Genomic DNA, 20412 nt, shown 5'->3' with positions numbered 1-20412 from the left:
GTAACGTTCGCAGAGAAAGGGTTTTAATTGCAATTATACAAAATACCGTCTACCTTATAGTTATATAACTAACGATTTAGATTTCCGCGCAATTATGGTGACATGATTATTACATTGATGAGTATGCTTTATTCACAGTAAGTAGAAGTATGTCAATATGGTTAAATACATTTATACAACTGTTTGAAAAACTAATTTTCCTAAGTTTCTAAATCGGAAATAATGTGATTTTTTAAGTCTACGTTTATTATTAGTCACAAGATGGAAGGGAATTAGTAATAATATTTATATATTTACCTTTCTCGCATGTCTTTCTATCCGTTTTTAGCTTATATCCGTAATAACAATAGCAGTTGAACTGACCCATAGCATTTTCACATATTTGTTCACATCCTGAAGTTCCTATTTTACATTCATCCACGTCTGTTTTATTAAAAGACACAAGAATTATATAATATAATATAATATATAATATAATATAATATAATAGAATATAAAGCATTCGTGTAATTACTGCACCAATGTGGTACCAATACTCAATATAATAAGTCATTCTTCAAAACCGTTTATGTCAAGAAAATGTTAATGAAAGCAGTCTTCAAACCTTTTCATTTAGTGCAAGCTTAATTACCCATCACACATGTATTTGAGCATCTGAATCATTAAAAACTGAGTTCCCTGTGGAGAATACTTTGAAGCACTATTAAGAAATCAAGTTGTCTTTGCATTAGTTTGAACAGCTAACACCGTTTATATGAAAACCCATTGCAAACAGTTTTCTGAAGGAAAAAGGTATTACCGGTGCATTGATATTGATCGTTCTGATCTAGTTGGTATCCCTTGTCACAGTCGCACGTGAAGCCACCCAGAGTATTAATACAAAGCTGTGAGCATTTGTTCAAATATGGATCTGAGCACTCGTCTATGTCTGCAAAGCGTGAAGATTCAGATTATGAAATATTCATATTGTTATACCCTCATTTAAAGCAATCGAGTGGGTAGGGTACGTCTTACACCCCCTACATACTGAATAACAATCATCTTCTCATATTTTGCATTCAACTATATATACAGAAAGATGACAAATTAAGTTCAACAGATGCAAGTCTAACATAATTCAAGCGTAATTATTTGACACTGCACTTTCCGCAGATTCGCTGGAGATCAACATCCTCAAATATTCATATGCTTAGATGCACAAACAGTCTTTGTATTATTAGCAGGTTGTTAATTGGATGCGAGTAACCGTCGCATTGGTTAGCAAATATATTTGATGTGAAGAACCTGTTCATTTCTTAGCAGGCTGATAGTTTGCCGTGATTAACCCGTCTTAATATTAGTACTGTAGTAATGCACAATGTGTATAATTAAGGTACAGTGTACGGAACTCGGGATATGCAGCTAACAGTTTGACACATATTATTGAAATATAAGTCACAATAAATACATTTTTTTATGATGATTGTTCCTTTATTTTACAAAGAGAGAACATTATGCGTAGTATTGTAAACGCAATAGATATCTGATTCAATCAACCTAAAACCAACGAATATTGCATGCATGTAAAGATTCATACACTATGTCGTTATTCTGCCATCACAACGGATATCGTGATTGTAACCTACTCTACAGTTTAAGCCGCATTTGAATAGTTTCGTTTTCAAGATACATAAAACAGGTATTTGTCCAAGTGGAAATAACAATAACTCTAAATAGTCATTTCACATTTGGTAAACAATACAGTTTCATTATCTTTGTAAAACTGATTTAATATTGATAATTTCACAAGATTTTATTATTTGAAATCATTTGGTGGAAACAGTAAGCCGTACATATTTATCAGCATGTATGGTCAGCAAAATCTACAATTGCATATTTATTATTTCTGATTATTATTTATTGCTATTGGTTATTATATTTGCAAATCAGCAACAATTTGATTCATTATATTTCATCAGTGCAAGAATGAATCTTAAAGCAAACTCTTGAAGTCTTTCATAAAGAAATTTATAAATATTCATCTTGTCCTTTCTGCTAGCTATGGGGTAGGGTGATTACAAACTAATAATTCCATATTTTCCTTAGCTACATATTAGGGTTATTACATTCTAGTGAATTGTCAACACAATATGTTTCACAAGAATATCAGAGAAAAGTCAATTTAATGAAACCAATTAGCACTACAGTTTCTTGAGGCTCCATTGCTATTGAAAAGAGTTGCCATTTTTACTGGTACCGCTACTACCAACACTGCTCAGATTGTTACATCTACAATAACTACTACCACTGATGCTATTACTACTACTACAATGACTGCTGCCACTACTGATGCAACTGCTACCACCGCAATGAATACTACTACTACAACTACTTCTTTTAATTGCTTGAAAGCCCGACCTTGGCAGCGTCCAGTGTCGTTCTTCTTGAAGCCATGCAGACATTGGCAAGTATACATTCCCACCACATTTTCACAAAGTGAGTAGGGATCACCACAAATATTTGGATCTTGCGTACATTCGTCGATGTCCAGTTGACAATCTTTACCTTTCCAGCCAATTTCACATTTACACCCTTTTACAGGATCACACTGTATTCCATGTGTACCGCAATTGCAAGTTTCTTGGCAATAATTCCCATATTTTGGGTATTTGCATTCTGTAATAAAAATGACAATGAATTCGGTGTGTTCATTATTATTATTATTATTATTATTATTGGCGTTGCATTTGCTCTTGCTGACGCTGTTGTTGTTGGTTTGGTTAAGAAGCTATCAATTTTAATATTTATAACTATATTAAGCAAACACATCATACGGATATCAATACTTTTACATTTTCAAAAACAATGCACAAGTCAAATTACCTCCTTTGTCTTTGTTCCATTCTGTTTCCAAACTTTAAGCATCTACGATACACACTTACTTTTCTTAATATTGTAATGGAATACAGCATGTTCTGAGCATTGAAAATAAAAACGTAGGACTGTTTCTACTGACCTACACAAGTGCGTTTATCCTTTTCTAATTCATATCCTTGAAAGCAATGACAGCTATATCCACCATCAAAATTACTGCAACTTTGGGAGCATGGACTAGACGCACATTCATCTATATCTGAAAAATAATAACAATTAAATCGAATTAAAATTTACATGGCTATAGCGTGGAACTACGTTTATTGAATTTCAGTCACATTTGTATGTGTGTGACTGAGACAGAATTGCACCTTCGAGGTGAAGAAAATGTATTGTACTTACTTGACGCTTTGTACCCAATCTTACAAACTTAAGAGCGCTATAATCCAAATTTGTTTGACTTACAGCTGGGAATTTTGAAAAAGGCTTTAATGTTCACAGGAATGTAGACAATTTACGAATAGTTCCCTGTTTAGCTTATGTTCTAAACTAAATGAAAAATTTAACATCAATGAGAAAGGTGAGTTCAATGTTGTCTTGTAATTGTAATGTTCCTTTCCGCAAACGTAAATTGTTTAACGATATTTGTTTCAGTAATTTTTATCAAATAGTTCCGTTTAAGCATAACCTTATGTTGTTTTGTTTAATATATATGGTCAATGCCTATAGCCAATGCTATTTTACAGGGGAAACTATTACGAGTCTAATGACACAACCTTAAACAGCAGAAAATAAGCAAAAACAAACAAATTTTATAATACTTAACAAACTATTTAATTATAAAGGCTATAAATGAAACAATTTGAGAGCAACATACATTATAATGAAATGAATTCGAAATTAGTCCTTACAAAGTTCAATGAATGTCCTAAACGAATTAAAAGTCCAATACAATTTTTAATACTGGACATGCTCTGGTTCTCCAAGAATCATAACGTTGTCAACAACTAGTTTGAATAATTTAAACAGTTCCAGAATAATATTATAGTCCAAATAATGAAAACTTTATATTTTTACTGAACAGTCCAAACAAATATTTTTCCGTTCGAAAAATTCCTAAGCACAACATAAAATATGTCAAGAGACTAACAGGAACACAATAAATTTTAATGACTAAATAAATCGTAATTAATTTCATTGCTAAGCTTTCTCCTTTTATACACTGTATGTTGTGACTGCAGTACGCATTATACCTATCGTGACAGCATGCATTAATGATTTTGTGTCAAGTGAGAATATTTACGTGAGCTCGGATAACCAATGAAGATGTATATATTTATTCTGGAAACATAGAAATCTCATCAGTCACTAAGAAACTACGCCATAGGAACCGTTTTTAGTCTTTTTATTAGGCTTATTATTACTAATTGTCTACACATACCAAACATATATTTACAAATACTATGTAATACAATACTAAAATCATGGAGTCTAGACTGAACTAAACATATGATGATATGAGTGAATTAGAAATTCTTTAGTATTCAGCAGAATTAAATTGTATTTTTTAATTGTCAATTCTTCTGAATGATATTGATAATCATATTCTCCTGAACAAGGTGCATGGGATTATTCCTGTAATACTAGGACTCTCGTGGAGACATTTATATAGATTTTGTGCCGTGACCTATATTTATTTTTGACATCTAATTCAGTTTGCTTTGCGTCATATCCAAACGTTACTTCATAAGAGTTACTTACCTAAACAATTGTTACCCTCATTTGACAACTGAAAACCTTTTGCACAGAAACACACAGCAGTTCCATTATTCGATGTGCATCCAGCAGTTTGGTTACAATCTATTCTTGACCTATTACAAACATCAGGAACCTCTGAAGAGAAAAAATGCACTTAATACTTATAACGATTTCAAAAATATTGACTTCAATTGTGTTCAAGTAATTAAATGTTATTGACAGCATTACAATGTGAATAGAGGTAAGAAAGCTGTTGAAATAAATTTAATTATGTCAATAGTTTTTGAAGTAAAGTTAAAATTAAATAATCTTTCTAAATAAAAGCAAATAGTTGTTAACACGGCTTTATGGATCAATGCTTGTTATCGTTGCTTAAATATTAGTTTGGTTTATTTATACATTTGGGTATGAAATTATGCCAGGTAATATATTATGATGCTAAAGTAGAGATTATTATTGCTTTATATATTGTGTTGCTAAGAATGAAGTACCTACCTATTTGTACCAATAAAATAACTGATTAACACCTGCTATTCAGGTAGCATTATTCACACCATCATAATCTTTGTAGTTATAATTATTGCCATCAACTTAACCATGTACATATTGCAAAGCTGGTTTTGATTAAAAAGTAATAGATGAAATAATTATTTTCTAACTTAATTTAATCAGGTTCCAATTTGATACGGAAGGTGAATGTGAAAGACAAATAAAGACATATATTTACGATTTTACCTGTCCGAATACAGACATTCATGGAAACATTATAATTAAACCCTGGAAAACAACCACAAGTAAAATTGCCGACCCCGTTTGTGCATTTTTGTTCGCATTTGTCTAAGTTCCTCTCGCATTCATCGATATCTGAAAGAGTAATGTTTATATTTAATCGTATTACAATTATATCACGCTCTTCATCAGAGAAAGGAGTAACTTATATCAACAAGAGAAACACATACCATTAAATTCGACACTGAACGTGAACTCTTACATTTAACACCTTAATTTATGTAAAATGACAGTGACAAGCACATATAGCCGAGCTTAAATTTAATAAACCACACGCAGAATTGCATGTGGGTCATAAACTGATGCTGCAATAGTGACCTTTAGATCACATATCCAATGAGTTTTCAGGTGTGATATCCAGTACAGTTCAACCAACTCAGTTAGTAGCATCTCCAGATATTCTAATGAATTGTTAGTTAAGTTGTTTGCATTCGGCGAGTTTCGCAGCTATTAATTTTCAAATGTAACTATAGTGGTTATATAATACATTATCCCCATATATGATTTATGCCATCCTGTTGCATGGAATTTATTTCGCTTGTCAGAAGATATATTATTTGTGTATTTTAGTTCCTCACTTCAAATTGTTAGTAAAGCTAACTATAATTGTCAAACACCAAAACCACGTGGTATCCATCATATCCTAGCAGATTGTCCAGACTGCGTAATTTTATGAAATTCACGTTCATATTTTGCATATTATACCAGCTTGCATTGTTATAATTTAGCTAAGTTGCACAATAAATCTTAATTATACAATCAGAATGCAATCTTCTTATGTCGCATGACGTATAACTTCTGTCACAACCCAGTGCCTGAGAACCCAACACCGCACAACTTCCAATGGTTCACATATTACAGTTGCATGATGGGACTTATATACTAATTTTTTTTACAACAAAATGATTATAATTTTGTCATTGTTTTCAAGTTGAGAAAGCCAGCATAATAGGGCAATTTAGGTGTTCACAAGATAACAAATTAACCCCACCGTGGTAACATCTTTCATTTAAAAAATAAACTAAATTGTTTTGTTGCTAATGGGCACTAAAAATAATTTTTCTAAAACATATTTACCAGAAACGATTTTAATTGAAATAAAATTGTTTTTTGCAAAATTTACATTTTTGTTATTTTTCTGATCTCTCACTTCCCTTTTATATTATTCAAGATGTGAATGATATATATGTATAAATCTATGAATGCGATATATAAATCGCTTAATATATCTTATAGTCTATCGTAACGTTCCAATTGCAAAAAGTTGTAGTTGGTTTTTGCTGGTTCACGAGATTAGGGTAAGGATACACATGAACGGTTTTCTATTATATGATATATGGCGTCAATCCCAGTGACATTATCGAGATTATAAGTACACTGCAAGTATTGATCATTCAAAAATTTGATTATGACTTAGAGTTTTGTTTTGCATTCATGATGCAGTTCATTTTAGCACACACAGCTTTAATTACCTTCACATGTTCTGCCATCAGTACTAAGTGCGAAGCCCTCCTCACATTCGCAGATGAAACTACCCGGTGTATTGACACATTTCTGGTTACACATATCTGGGATTTGAATGCATTCGTCAATATCTGCCAAAGAAGTATTTATTTATTTCATTGTTGAGGTTGCAAAAAGAACAGAAATATATCTTTGTTACTGCATTGATTGTTCTTTTGTTTCTTTCTTTGTAATAGTTGATTCTGGATTTATGTGATGATCCTACACACAGTTACAACTGGTGCTAAAAAAGGAGAGAACATACACTTTAGAACTCTCGAACATGTGTTCCGTCAAACCGATATCTCTTCTGCGTCCGTATACTTATCAGTACAACCACTGTATCTAACGTCAGTAGACTTTACACAAAATATAAACATTATGGACCAAAACGATTCAATAGGTGACATTATAATATACATGAAGGTATATATCGCTTGTAAACTTTGTTTAGCCAGGAGAGGCAAACATGAAAGACATGCAAACATATATGTCAATTGTAGATGGACACGAGGAAATATGATCTGAACGATGCAGTTGAAAAGATCCAATGATGTAAACTGAATGCAACTTTTATTACGTTAAACGCACATTTATTTACGACGAGGCAACATGTTGGTTTCTAAGGCAGGTTAGACAGGGTAGATATCAACTTATATCATATCAGTCCATATACCGTAGACCGGAAATGTTTGCATCGCAAAGTGTCACATCAATGCTTCAGTTGGTAGGAATATATTTCACTTTCAAAATCTTTAATGTACAATTTTTGCATTGTTAACATTCTGAGGAAAGGTGGTTTCTACATCGCATAATGCTTTTACTTGTGAAACATATTACTGATAACATAGAAAATGTAGGCAATATGTACGTAGACAATTTTAATAAGTTTGTATTAGTACGTTTTTTTTATAAAAAAAGAGGCTGTCAGGCAGATAAAGAGTGCAAGTGATATAAACCTTCGTTGATGAAATATGTATGAAGAATGGGAATTTATTTCCAATTACTTATTATATAACCAAGTTATTATTGTAACACGTTAAATTGCATATAAGTTAAGATGATTATGAATATATTCTCAAGTGGCTTTGTAAAACTTTTATGAGCGGAATAATGGTATTCAACGACGATTGGCAAACAATGAAAATATAGTCTTTCAAAACTAACGAGACAGTGTAAATTGACTTAACAACCAGTTAAAATAGCATTCTAGTCTCTTTGTAAAATGTAGCAACGTATTTGATCTAATATGAAATAAATATACCTAAGCACTTGTCGCCGTCTTTCAAATATCCTTGAGGACACTGGGAACAATTAAATGCTAGACCAGTTTTCTTGTGTTCAGATGCATCGAAATCAGTGCAGGATCGATTCAATGAACAAGGTGAACCTTTGCAACCATCAAAATCTAACTGACAGCTACTACCTGAAGTAAAACAAGATTTGCAATGACATAGCAAGTGTTTCTTCTTTCAGTAACAGTTTAATAATTCCATATTTAACAATCAAAATAGAACACATAAAAAAGAAACGCTAAACAATTCAATAAGTACTGTTTGGTTATGAGACATATTACCTATATGTAGCAGTGCGGTTTATAAGTTTTATATTGAGTCTACGTTATTTTTGGGCCAAATAATCTTTTAGGTCTATCTTCAAGGCTAAGAATAAAACGGCCCTGATTCAATTGTCTGAAACACACACACACACACACACACACACACACACACACACACACACATATATATATATACATCCAAAACGGCCCTGATTCAATTGTCTGAAACACACACACACATACACACACACACACACATATATATATATATATATATATATATATATATATATATATATATATATATATATATATATATATATATATATATATATATATATATATATATATATATATATATATATATATATCGATCACATCCACTGTCTTTAACCCTGTTTCTTGTCTTGGGGAAAGAATGACTTTTGCATTATATCAAGAGGAAGCACTTTTGTTTTATCAGATCTTTACGTCTGTCTCTTTGAATAATATTTTGATGTTGCTTGTTTACATTCGTTCACTGCAACATTACTACTCCAGTCTAAATGTCTAACCATATTTGATCAAGTCTCTAGAGAAAAGAAACGTGACTAAGAAGTTATGTAGGCGAATTGAGTGTTATCGGATTACAAAGTATATAATAAACTAGGTTGGTGAGCACGTAAGTACTGAACAAATAGTAAAAATGTGCACAAAGGATCAGTAAGTAGGCTGTTATACATGCGCATATTTATATGTGTCTGTGTATGGTCTACCAACATAACATTTCGAATGTTGTCAGAGCGTGTACGGCCATGGTTGATGGAGTCCTGAAGTTATTCGGTAATGTTGTGTCCAACATTTTGTGTGATACACTCCATCAGAAGACTACAATATTAGAATAGTCAAGTGATATTTACCTTCCCAGTAGGGTTCACAGATGCATTTGGCTTTTCTAAATGAGCAAGTTTCATTATCAGTTTGGTATCTATCTAAATCACATTTTCCATGTCCGCTACAGCCATCACAAATAATCATGTCAACTGTAATCGACGGAGCAAAATATCCTTGTTTATCTTTCGCTGTAATACTGCAAAATGAACATACTATGCATGTGAAGGTTTCAAATAAGACATTTGATATACCATTATTAATGTTATTCGTTTGAATTCCAGCAGATGTATTCAATTGTTCCTTTCATGCAATCTATTTCTGTTCTCCTCGACATTATTCATATTAAAGGGCATGATACGGCAGACTATCTCTAGTTGCTATAAACAGAATGTTTGCAGATGGCCATATCAGCTTATATTTGTGTAACTATACCAAACATTCGGTAAATGACATGTCGAAAAATGATCCATAGCACTTAGAGAGCACTGCATAACACTGGTTTTTAGAGAGCACGAAACTGACTGAAGATTTTAATGTGATATCAAAATATTAACAAGGGATCATATGACGATTTTGTATTTACTTTACTGAGTCAGTGAGTAATTGGGTAATGCGTTATTGAGAAAGGGCTCAGACTGCCTTATTTATAAAAATATTATTATTTTTGGAATTAGTTCTCTCTCTGTAATATAGTAAAGTATGTATTTAAAATGGTACTTTGGATGAATGAACGGACGAAATGAATATAATCTCATTCCATGCTACGCCACATCATATGGGTATGTACGCACATACTTAAGTTTAAAACACACACACACACATACACACACACACATATATGTATATATATATATATATATATATATATATATATATATATATATATATATATATATATATATATATATATATATATATATATATATATATATATATATATATATATATATATATATATATATATATATACCTTAATTCACACTGATAGTCTCTACCAAGTGTAAAATTCACCACCGTTGACATATTGTCTGTGTATACGAATTTTGCATCTACCGTGTTCGTCTGGAAGTCGAAAGTTACTGGTCCATCGTCGGTGACATTGCATTTCAAGTTGATCGGCTGACCCACCGTGACATTTAAATACCTTGTCCTTTCACAATTTAATGACGGAATTTGGTTTGCTGAAATAGATGTTAGCATTAAAGCATAATTACCATGACTAATTAGAGAAATATGCACGTCATTCCATTTTAAATGATGATGGCGTTGTAATATTATCATGATTATTATCGTCGTTGTTGTTGTTGGTAATATTATTATTAAAGAATTACAATGACTCCAACTATTTGGCCAGTCTTCGATGCTCGAGTTTCTTTTTCATATTTCGTCATGTCTTCAGCATTTTGGGCTTTTGTATAATTTCATACTGGAGTTTTCTCTCTTGATTAGAATACTTCCCGCAGCCTTATTTTTAGAAGACCGTCAGCATTTATCTTTTTGTTATGAGTGCTACATTTTGCAGCAGGTCATTTCTGGTGGTCTTGCATAGTGTTTTCAATATGTTTTCTATTTATGGTTTCTTCTTCTTAATGAACCCAAGATAATTAGTACAATGTCTGTCCTATTTGTCAGTCCCATTTAAGTACTCCAGCTAGGTAGCTGCAATTCGACAATTTTCATTGTCTTTGTATGCTACATGAAATGCCATTCATATGGCTTTATTTGGATTTATTTAAGCTTACTCTTATTGCCAACTATTCCGTTGTCTGCCCTCTGACAAAGTAAATGCAACAATAAGAAGACACCGACATTGAACTCTTGTCTACGCTTGCAGTTCTCCTACTCCTGGCAATTCTACCCAATAAGGGACTGGTCAATGAAGATGATGGAGAATGTAAGGATAACAAGGATCACACAAGCTATTTATTATCTCTGGCTATTAACCCTAGTCACACCGACAAGCTAGCTCAAGAAAATACTACATCCATCCATTCATCAAGCCATCCATCCATCCATACATGCAGAGTTACATTCGCACTTTGAAACAAAATTGTTGCTATTTACAAACCAAAATACGGATTTCAACATACAAACTTCCCTCTTTCCATTCTGGGCTTTCTCCTGCACATCTCTTGTGTTTGCTGCCACAAGTTCACTGCTTGTCATTATAAAGTCATATGTACATTCGCTGTTTTCTCCGCAATATAAAGAGGCTGCATTTAGTTGCTCCTGAGAAGCTTCGTCAAAAAATTTTGGGGTGAAATTTCTATGATCGAAGTCTGCGTGACTTTTTCCCCTGGGGTAGATGAACACTGATTCAGATTCATCTATGGTCCCTAACAGAAAAAGAAAATTATATAAATAAATAAATAAATAAATAAAACAATAAATAAATATATATATGTATATATATATATATATATATATATATATATATATATATATATATATATATATATATATATATATATATATATATATATATATCGATAGAGAGGGAGAGAGAGATAACGAGAAAGAAAGAGAGATAGATTAAGATCATTTTATTTCCTATTGATCTTAAAGACTGTTATCTGCCATATACCTTGTTTAATCTCTAACACAAAAACACAGATATATATATATATATATATATATATATATATATATATATATATATATATATATATATATATATATATATATATATATATATATATATTGACAAAGAAAGACAATTACGTTCAACGTCATTTTCTCAGTATTTGCTTTTTGCTTGATATACTGCTCTCTCAGTAATATTCTTGGACGCCTTTTGAGACTCTTTTATCTGAAAATCTATGCTCACTAACATAGCATACAAAAACTGTTGAATACATACTCGTATGGTTGATGATTTTCTTCCTGTTTTCATTTACATAGATCTATCAATAGGTGTTTACGATACGTATTACGTAATTAAGTTTGAAGTTATTTTCGTTTGGATGGGTCTGTCAAGAACATTCTTAGAGAATTAAATTTGTGCTTATTAGATGAGTCGGTCAGGTTGGTCCTTTGCTAGGTAGGGCTCAATGACAGAAGTCACGTCTACTGTGGGGAAAAGGTGTAGTAGTGACGTGTGCGTGTATATATGAAGTAGATGTGGAAAATAATTTTTATTTCTATTTAATAGTTCCTGCTTTAACTCCTGTCTTCATGTGTGTTTACTGTACAATATGAGATGAAACATTTTTTAGCAATTACTTGTCGTTACAAAGCGCTCTGACTAAAATATTACTCTGGAACTGTTGTGAATTCAGTAAATACTCTTTTGGTCAAAGTCATATTATTGAGTCAAGAGTGTGGGACACTCGAATATTTTAGACTTCTATATATTGTTTTAGGATTTTTTTGGATTGTGTTTATAATACTGTAAATTCATCTTTAATTTTCAATTTTATAACGTATAGAATTAAATTATTTGTTAAACATTTTACAAAACATGATGGTTTTGCTTCTTTACATTACAAAGTTTATTACCATATAATCGTAGCACTAAATTGTCATTAATTTGCGATTTTCTTTTCCTGATTTGCACTATATGAAAATCGTATGTGACAATTATTTAAGCTGAATGTTTTATGCATGCTCAATATTTCTAGGAGAGCTGTACGGAATAGGTGATTATCCCTATTCGGCCGAACACGAATAATTTGACCAAATATTTGGCCGAATAGGAATACTGATAGTGTACAAAATACGTCTACCGACAACATTAAAAATTTCAAATGTAAGCAAAAGTTTCAGTTTAGTAAATTTAATACCTAAACGAAATGCGAACAGTTAAATGAATGTAATTTTTTGATCCTTCTGCCAGTCTCTGTAAACTAGGAATTGACCAGCTCAAGCCTCATACGCTGAACGTTAACGCTTTGTCACTGTACACATATAATGAGACTACTGACACTGCGATACCGCGGTCCAGGCAGTATGCAACGCCCGGCTGCAATCACAGCATATATTATGTTAATGAGAGTTACTTCAGTCCACTCTCTGTAGCAGCCGCATATGCAGAAACAGATGTTACGTGACCGCTATTCTTATTCGGTCCGACAGCTACTATTCGGCCGAATACCAAATAGCTATTTCGCCCACTATTCGGCCCCGAAGCGAATACGAAGCGAATGTTCGGTACAGCCCTAATTTCGAGTGATGCTTGTTAAAATCGCTTATGAAAATAAAACTCTCAAATGACTAAGAATGCAACGTACAGCTAATTCCATAGTTAAACAATGTCCTTTCTGTTGCGTTTCCATCGAGAACAGTTCCATTTGGATATATAAAATCGTTGTTTGGATCACCATCATAATTTCCAAGGAGACCTTTTGTCTTATTTTTGAAAATTGGCGGAAGGGTAACTGCGAGGGTAAGCATTTCCGCTCCCACTGTCACGTCTAATGATATCGGTAGTCCTGTTGATAAATATTGACATACATTAATGACATATCATTCCAAAATGTACATAAGATTTTTCATTAAGTTCCTGCAGTGAATAAAGTGACTATCGTGAACAGATGTATGCATCAAAACACTTGAACATATAATTTATTACCCGTAGAACAGTTTTCGAAATGCATCTAAGAAAAAGGAACCCATGCCCATAAAACTAAAACATCGAAGGATATTTAAACAATATGTTTTTCTCTAGTATATAGGTGTATACATGTCGAACAAGTACGTTTTGGCAAACCGGAGTGCCTCAGTATAATGAGGTTTTCTTTTCTTACATGTTGTAATAAAATATCAAATTCATAGAATACAAACCCGTTGAAGGAAATAAAATATTCAAAGTGGTTGAATCTTTTGCACGAGAAATGGTTAACGTATCCGTTGAGACCACAAATTCCTTCTCCATATTTGAAAGTGCCACCGAATAGTCTAAACCATTTGCATAGACGTATGTTCCTGTAATACAACCATATTTATTAAATCATTTGCAAATTTTATTTTAGCAAGGAACTACATATATAAAATATATAATACTGTAAAAGTCGCAAAGCTTTTTCAAAGTTATTTTCAGATTTGACACTTTTCAATAAATTCTCGTTAGTTCAACTTTCCATTCTCTTACCTAAAATTGTTCATTATTAAGGGATATAGTTAATTCAGAGAATGAGTGCGACGTAGCATGGGGCATAAGAAGAAAAGCAAGATGTTTCTTTAAGTTTTGGTATAATAAGTCTATAGAGATATAAAAATTTGTTTCGTATCGAAAATCGTAGTATTACATGGTCCTTCCAACTACTGTGTTTGCAAAAATAATTCAGAAAAATTAATTTAATGTCATTTGACCTTACATCAGTATTCGACGAAAATTCTCACCATTTCTTTCGGCACTCATTTCAACATGAATGCTGGCGTTGTTATTATCTCTTGCCGCAAAAGCAGTAAAAACGGTAGCGTCCGTGAGTGTTCCGTTCTTACTTCTAGCTTTATCTGTTCGTCCTTGGAGAACGAATGACGTATTTTCCATTTGCAGAGAAATCAGAGTAAATTCTCCCCATCCATTGAAAGTATAGGTGTTTGAATCCAGCGTCTCAATGTGAGGGTCACCCCAAGACAAGGCTAAAGAAAACGATAATCACATATGAACAATAATGAAGAGTAGCTCCTATGAAGACTACTGTCTTTGTACCACGAACACGGCATTCATCAAAAGATTTACTCAAGCTATATATATATATATATATATATATATATATATATATATATATATATATATATATATATATATATATATATATATATATATATATATATATATATACCACATAGATTAAAAATAAGATGACATTTAAAGTGTTGGTATAAAGCAAATTGATATACCAATACTTTTGATATATCAACTTGTGATCCGCCCATTGCGCAATAATACGAATGTATAAACATTCTTTCAACTGCAGGCCTATAGATCAATGATGAATTTCTACTCATTCTTTAGCCATAAATGACATATGGAGATAATGATAAAAAGTATTAATAGCCCGTGTTTTCTAATGAAAATAAAATGATACACACAATTTCATTGGAATCCTTTCTTTCTTCCACCCCCTCTCCAGTCTCGTTAGTAAGGGACAAAATAAGCAAATATCTGGAGCATGAAAGAAAAACATTTTGCGCTGGACTAGAACATTAAAACTGAACTCTTACTAACTAGCCTGCGGTAATATGGTTCGTCGTGATTGTATGTTTACGCTTTCCTTGCTATCTATCTACAGTGTTCATATTATGAATGATACATAGTTGCAATCACCAGTCGACACTAGTACTATATGTTAAATTTGTCTGTTACGATGCACACACACACTGTAGCCTATTTAATGCTTTGTTGATGTTGTTTCTTAAACCTATTATAATATTCTAAAACTTGATTATTAATTAGTAAATATAAAAATGTCCAAACGGTTGCCCCCGCCGACCTCTCCTCTCTCTCTCTCTCTCTCTCTCTCTCTCTGAATTATCGTAGCTAGATTTTGGCGAAAGTCCATAAAAATACGAGCCTTGGGGATTTTCGCTTGTGTCATACAACGATGTCCATGGACCTATGAATGATGGTAAAGTTTAAACAAACCGTTCAAAGGAGAGAGAGAGAGAGAGAGAGAGAGAGAGAGAGAGAGAGAGAGAGAGAGAGAGAGAAAGAGAGAGTGATAGAGAGACAGAAAGCGAGAGAAAACGAAGACGAGAGATTTTTATAGTCTTTAGAAATGTTAATTACAGCAGAATAATTAAATAGTGGAAATGTCAATAGTTTAAACTATTTTAATTATCTCTCTCGTTGGTGAGTCATTTCACTTAGTTTCTATTCTACGATAATTTCCATACGCAATTACGTGAATGCCTGACAATTCAGGTTCAGTGTAAAAGAAGCTAACAGTTTTGTAGTGCACTACTTTCTTCAGAAAAACACATTTCATGTATAAATCATGATTGTGTCTTATATTGATTTAATAAATGTGAATATAATTAGAAACTGAAAAAGAAAACTATCAACTTTTGAATTTGCATATGTGATTGTGAACAAGAAAATCACAGAAATACATTTTGTAGCGGGCACACTCGCAGGGATGTGAGGAGTTCATTCACTCGTTTAATATACAGTTGCCTGGAGCATATTGTAACTAAATTTAAAGTGCAAATATGTGTATTTGTATTTGATAGAAATAAAATAGATGTATAGTATGTACACTGTATCAATGACATACCATTCGTTGTATAAAGTTTTCATCTGAAAGGAATCTCGGCAAGCCTCGTTTCCTTTTGAAGAAAAATTTACATTTCGTGGTATATCATTGCGACAGAATTCACACTATATATATATATATATATATATATATATATATATATATATATATATATATATATATATATATATATATATATATATATATAGAGAGAGAGAGAGAGAGAGAGAGAGAGAGAGAGAGAGAGAGAGAGAGAGAGAGACAGACAGACAGACAGACACAGAGAGAGAGAGACTATGTTAAAATATTAGGCTTTGGTAGCTTTTTATGTTATTCAAATATCAATATTCAAACCAACATATAATGCTAGTATTGTTTCACAAAAGCGTAAAATTCTAGGACTGCAGCCTTCACTCATTTCAAAGAAACATTAATCCACTAACCATAAAAAAATCAAGACAATTTATTATGCAAATTAAAACTTATTGCATGCTCATTCCAAGAGTTGCAAATGTGAGCATTGATTACTTAACGTTTTTCCCGCTATCATCTACATCCTTTATTATTTTAGATCAAAGAATGCTAGTAGTTATAATGCTCACAACATGAAGCAATCTACAAATAGACATTCTAATATTGCAATTTCAAATCACAGATAGAAGATCATTTTCAACTGACAAGCTAGGAAATAGTAGTCCAGCTTCCTGAAAACCCGTTCAACTGCAATCAAAATAAATCATAATATTTCCTGAGTCAATTAAAGATTACGCGGTGGGAACAAACATAATAAATGCTAGATTGCCTCCCGTTCTTCATCCATACCGGTCATTAATGTTGAGAAAATGAAGTAATTAGTTATAAAACACACCCATAATACAGAGTTAACAAGACTCAGATTTTTGCCAAGCACACACAATATTTTGGACTCATGTACATATGAACAACACCTGCAAGACAACGTAGATTAGTTCGCTTACGTTCATACACTTTTCATATCGAAATGTATAAAGGGAAACCTCACTAAACGCTTAATTCCTATCATCTAATTTTAAATAGCGAGGAATTAAATAAGATTTAACCACCAATAGTTAATGGCGTCAAGAATTTCTTACATTATCTAAGTCAGCATGCATATACATTTATTTTTGTTGCATGTACTTATACAATTTTATTAGTTATATTCGTTTTTATGTCATGAAGAATATAATTTGTCCATTAACGTTAGACCTTATTTAACATTGGATTAGCATGGTCCTCATAGCGGTATACCGTGGTAGGATCCGTGTATTTCGTTCGTGAAAGTGCCAGTGATGTTAGGCATCATTGTACATGTTTGACGAAACAAAGTACTAGCAGTTTGAACCAAATTCAGCTCATATCCTTGGTGGCAAGTGTGTGCCTTGTTTGTAAGTGAACAATGAGAGTGAGAAGACTTCCTCATTTAAAATCTCTGCTCTCAGGCTAATTAACAAATTCTGTGCACGTTGTTATCCGTATTATGTGTACTGATTCATCAGATATACCTCAACGCCGCCTATAACCTATGGAAACCATTAGTAGACAGTTATCTACGCTATAAAATAACAAAGACAAAGTAACTAAAAGCAAAGCTGAACTCAGCGCCATGTTTCATAGTCCTGACGCCCTGATGGCATGCGTAGAAATGTGAAACTTAGATAGTTGCTTGTGGTAATTTCGTCTATTATTACAGTAATATAATTTGAGATCAGTTAACATTTGTGCCATTAGTATTGTATTTTGTATAACTACAATATTAATGTACAAATCTAGAGTTAAAATCTAATTAAAATACTTTTTTTCTTCTTCATGTGATCATCACCATATAACACGATGTACCAACATGAAAAATCCTGCTTGCATTTGATTTATTAGTCATCATGGCAGGTCCTATCGTTGTTATATCGTGATTGTACCAACGTCGCAATGTTTAATTTTAACGATGCATATGAAGTATATTATTTAAGTGCCATGAGTTTATATCAAAATGAGTTAAAATCTAACTCAAAAGCCTAATTGGTGACCATGGCTAGTTGTTTCCAGGAACAAAAATAAAAACAACGAAATAATAAACAACAACAACAACACAAGAAAACTTACCAAATTCATATGGAAACTTTGAGTAGCAGTTTCCAACTGGCCTAAGTGCGTAATATAAATTGCAGTAGTTGCTCTTTGCACAGCATATCTGTTTCATACGTAAATCCTCAGACTCAAATTCTTTTCTTCGTGTGATTGGATGAAATTTCAGAAAACCTCCAGCCCTGGGTGAAGTTGAGAGCCATTCTCCAGTAAAGTTATCAAAGCAGCAAACCTGGATGGGAACATACAGCATTTATCATGTTTGATCTATGTTAGGACTAAAACAAGAACAAATGATACATTGTGATTTGTGACTCAATTTTAATCTCGTTTGTCAACTTTATAATATGTCTACCAAGATGCAAAACGTTTCAGTTCTTATTCAATGTAAAAGTGTAGCTAAAGGTCATGTTTGCATCTTAGATCACGTTGACTCTTTTTGCGGAAAGTATATGTTGCCTAAATAAATATTATAACTGATTGGAGGGATCGTTATGATTTCCAATTAATACAGAATACTGTATGCTGCAATAAAGAATGTAAACCTTCATAAACTTATTGCAATTATAAATAAGTTCCGACTTTCATAACTACCATAATCAATAGTAGTAATAAATACTTTTTAAACGTTCTTTGAAAATTTTAACATCTCTTTCAAAACATTAGGTGTGAAATATTCTTTGAGTCATATAATTCATCACTAAGTACAGTCTTCTTAAATATTTCGAGGTCCATATCGCAACAGGACATTAGCTATCAGCGATATTGTGTCTAAAGCAAAGCTAATTGAGATTAAATCGTTTTTGCATCATTTATTATATGCCTACTTGCAAATGGCTTATGTAAACTTTTATTGAAATTAGAATTTTATTATTTCCTTAATACGGTTAATGAATGTCAAAACGTTCAATGTAAGGACTCTTATCCCTTGTTTAATGATAAGTAAGATCAGAAAGGAGCCGACAATAATAAAAGAGACGATGCTAAATGTTGACCAAGCTTATAAAATGATAATTAAGCGACAGTGATACACGTATTGATGATCACTGATAGGGATATAATTGCTCTTTTTTTTATTCATATACATTTTACTAAAACAGCATATTCTTTTCACCATAATAGATAAACTATCATTTCCGTCTAAAATCAAGGTCTATTGTTATTAATATTAGTATTACATTCATGATATGGTATTTCATTTGAACATTATCGTTGACACCGGATTTGCTGTTTATGTTTTAGATAATAATTAAGATCATTGGATACAAAATAAATGTCGGGAGTTGATGGCTTCTTTATGCATCTTTATCGAGCTCTACATCTGTTAATCAATCCAGGGTGATATAGCGTAAGGTATTGAAAATACACACATTTCTCTCTCTTTCTCTCGTTTTCTCTCTCTCTGTCTCTCTCTCTCTCTCTCTCTCTCTCTATATATATATATATATATATATATATATATATATATATATATATATATATATATATATATATATATATATATATATATATATATATATATATATTAGCGTTCGTGTATCTGTGTGTTTGTGGTAAATTACGTTTATAGCGAAATTGCACACAAAATATGTATTCGATAACAGGAACATACTTTGTGCTCCTTTCACGTGTTTTGTGTACTATTTTGCCTCGGTTTTAGTTCCCATATGTCCTAACAATCCGAGTTTTGTGTCCTCTGGGTTTCTTTACATCCACTGTTTACTATTGTCGCAACCATTTTTGCTTTCCATCTCTTCTAATAAACTGTTATTTATTTTT

General features: G+C 32.2%; 1 protein-coding gene across 2 annotated transcripts in view; it reads right to left on the bottom strand.

The window, feature by feature from the left end:
* LOC149791330 (uncharacterized) overlaps window positions 1–20412 on the bottom strand; it is a 187140-nt gene that overhangs the window by 22606 nt on the left and 144122 nt on the right. For both annotated transcript variants that reach the window (XM_089969860.1, XM_089969859.1), the window contains exons 36-50: window positions 18652–18865; window positions 14675–14917; window positions 14117–14257; window positions 13564–13764; window positions 11425–11670; window positions 10305–10515; window positions 9361–9530; window positions 8168–8329; window positions 6873–6995; window positions 5347–5475; window positions 4615–4746; window positions 2996–3112; window positions 2398–2655; window positions 800–928; window positions 298–423 (exon numbers count right to left, since the gene is read on the bottom strand). In XM_089969860.1, the coding sequence (XP_089825986.1) occupies window positions 298–423; window positions 800–928; window positions 2398–2655; window positions 2996–3112; window positions 4615–4746; window positions 5347–5475; window positions 6873–6995; window positions 8168–8329; window positions 9361–9530; window positions 10305–10515; window positions 11425–11670; window positions 13564–13764; window positions 14117–14257; window positions 14675–14917; window positions 18652–18865 (2602 nt within the window). The remainder of the gene's footprint in view (window positions 1–297; window positions 424–799; window positions 929–2397; window positions 2656–2995; window positions 3113–4614; window positions 4747–5346; window positions 5476–6872; window positions 6996–8167; window positions 8330–9360; window positions 9531–10304; window positions 10516–11424; window positions 11671–13563; window positions 13765–14116; window positions 14258–14674; window positions 14918–18651; window positions 18866–20412) is intronic.

Source organism: Sinohyriopsis cumingii, chromosome 9, assembly GCF_028554795.1.
Source record: "Sinohyriopsis cumingii isolate HCF-2022 chromosome 9, ASM2855479v2, whole genome shotgun sequence".
NCBI lineage: Eukaryota > Metazoa > Mollusca > Bivalvia > Unionida > Unionidae > Sinohyriopsis > Sinohyriopsis cumingii.
Note: the sequence above shows the minus strand (reverse complement) of the source record. Positions and strands in the feature narration are given on the sequence as shown.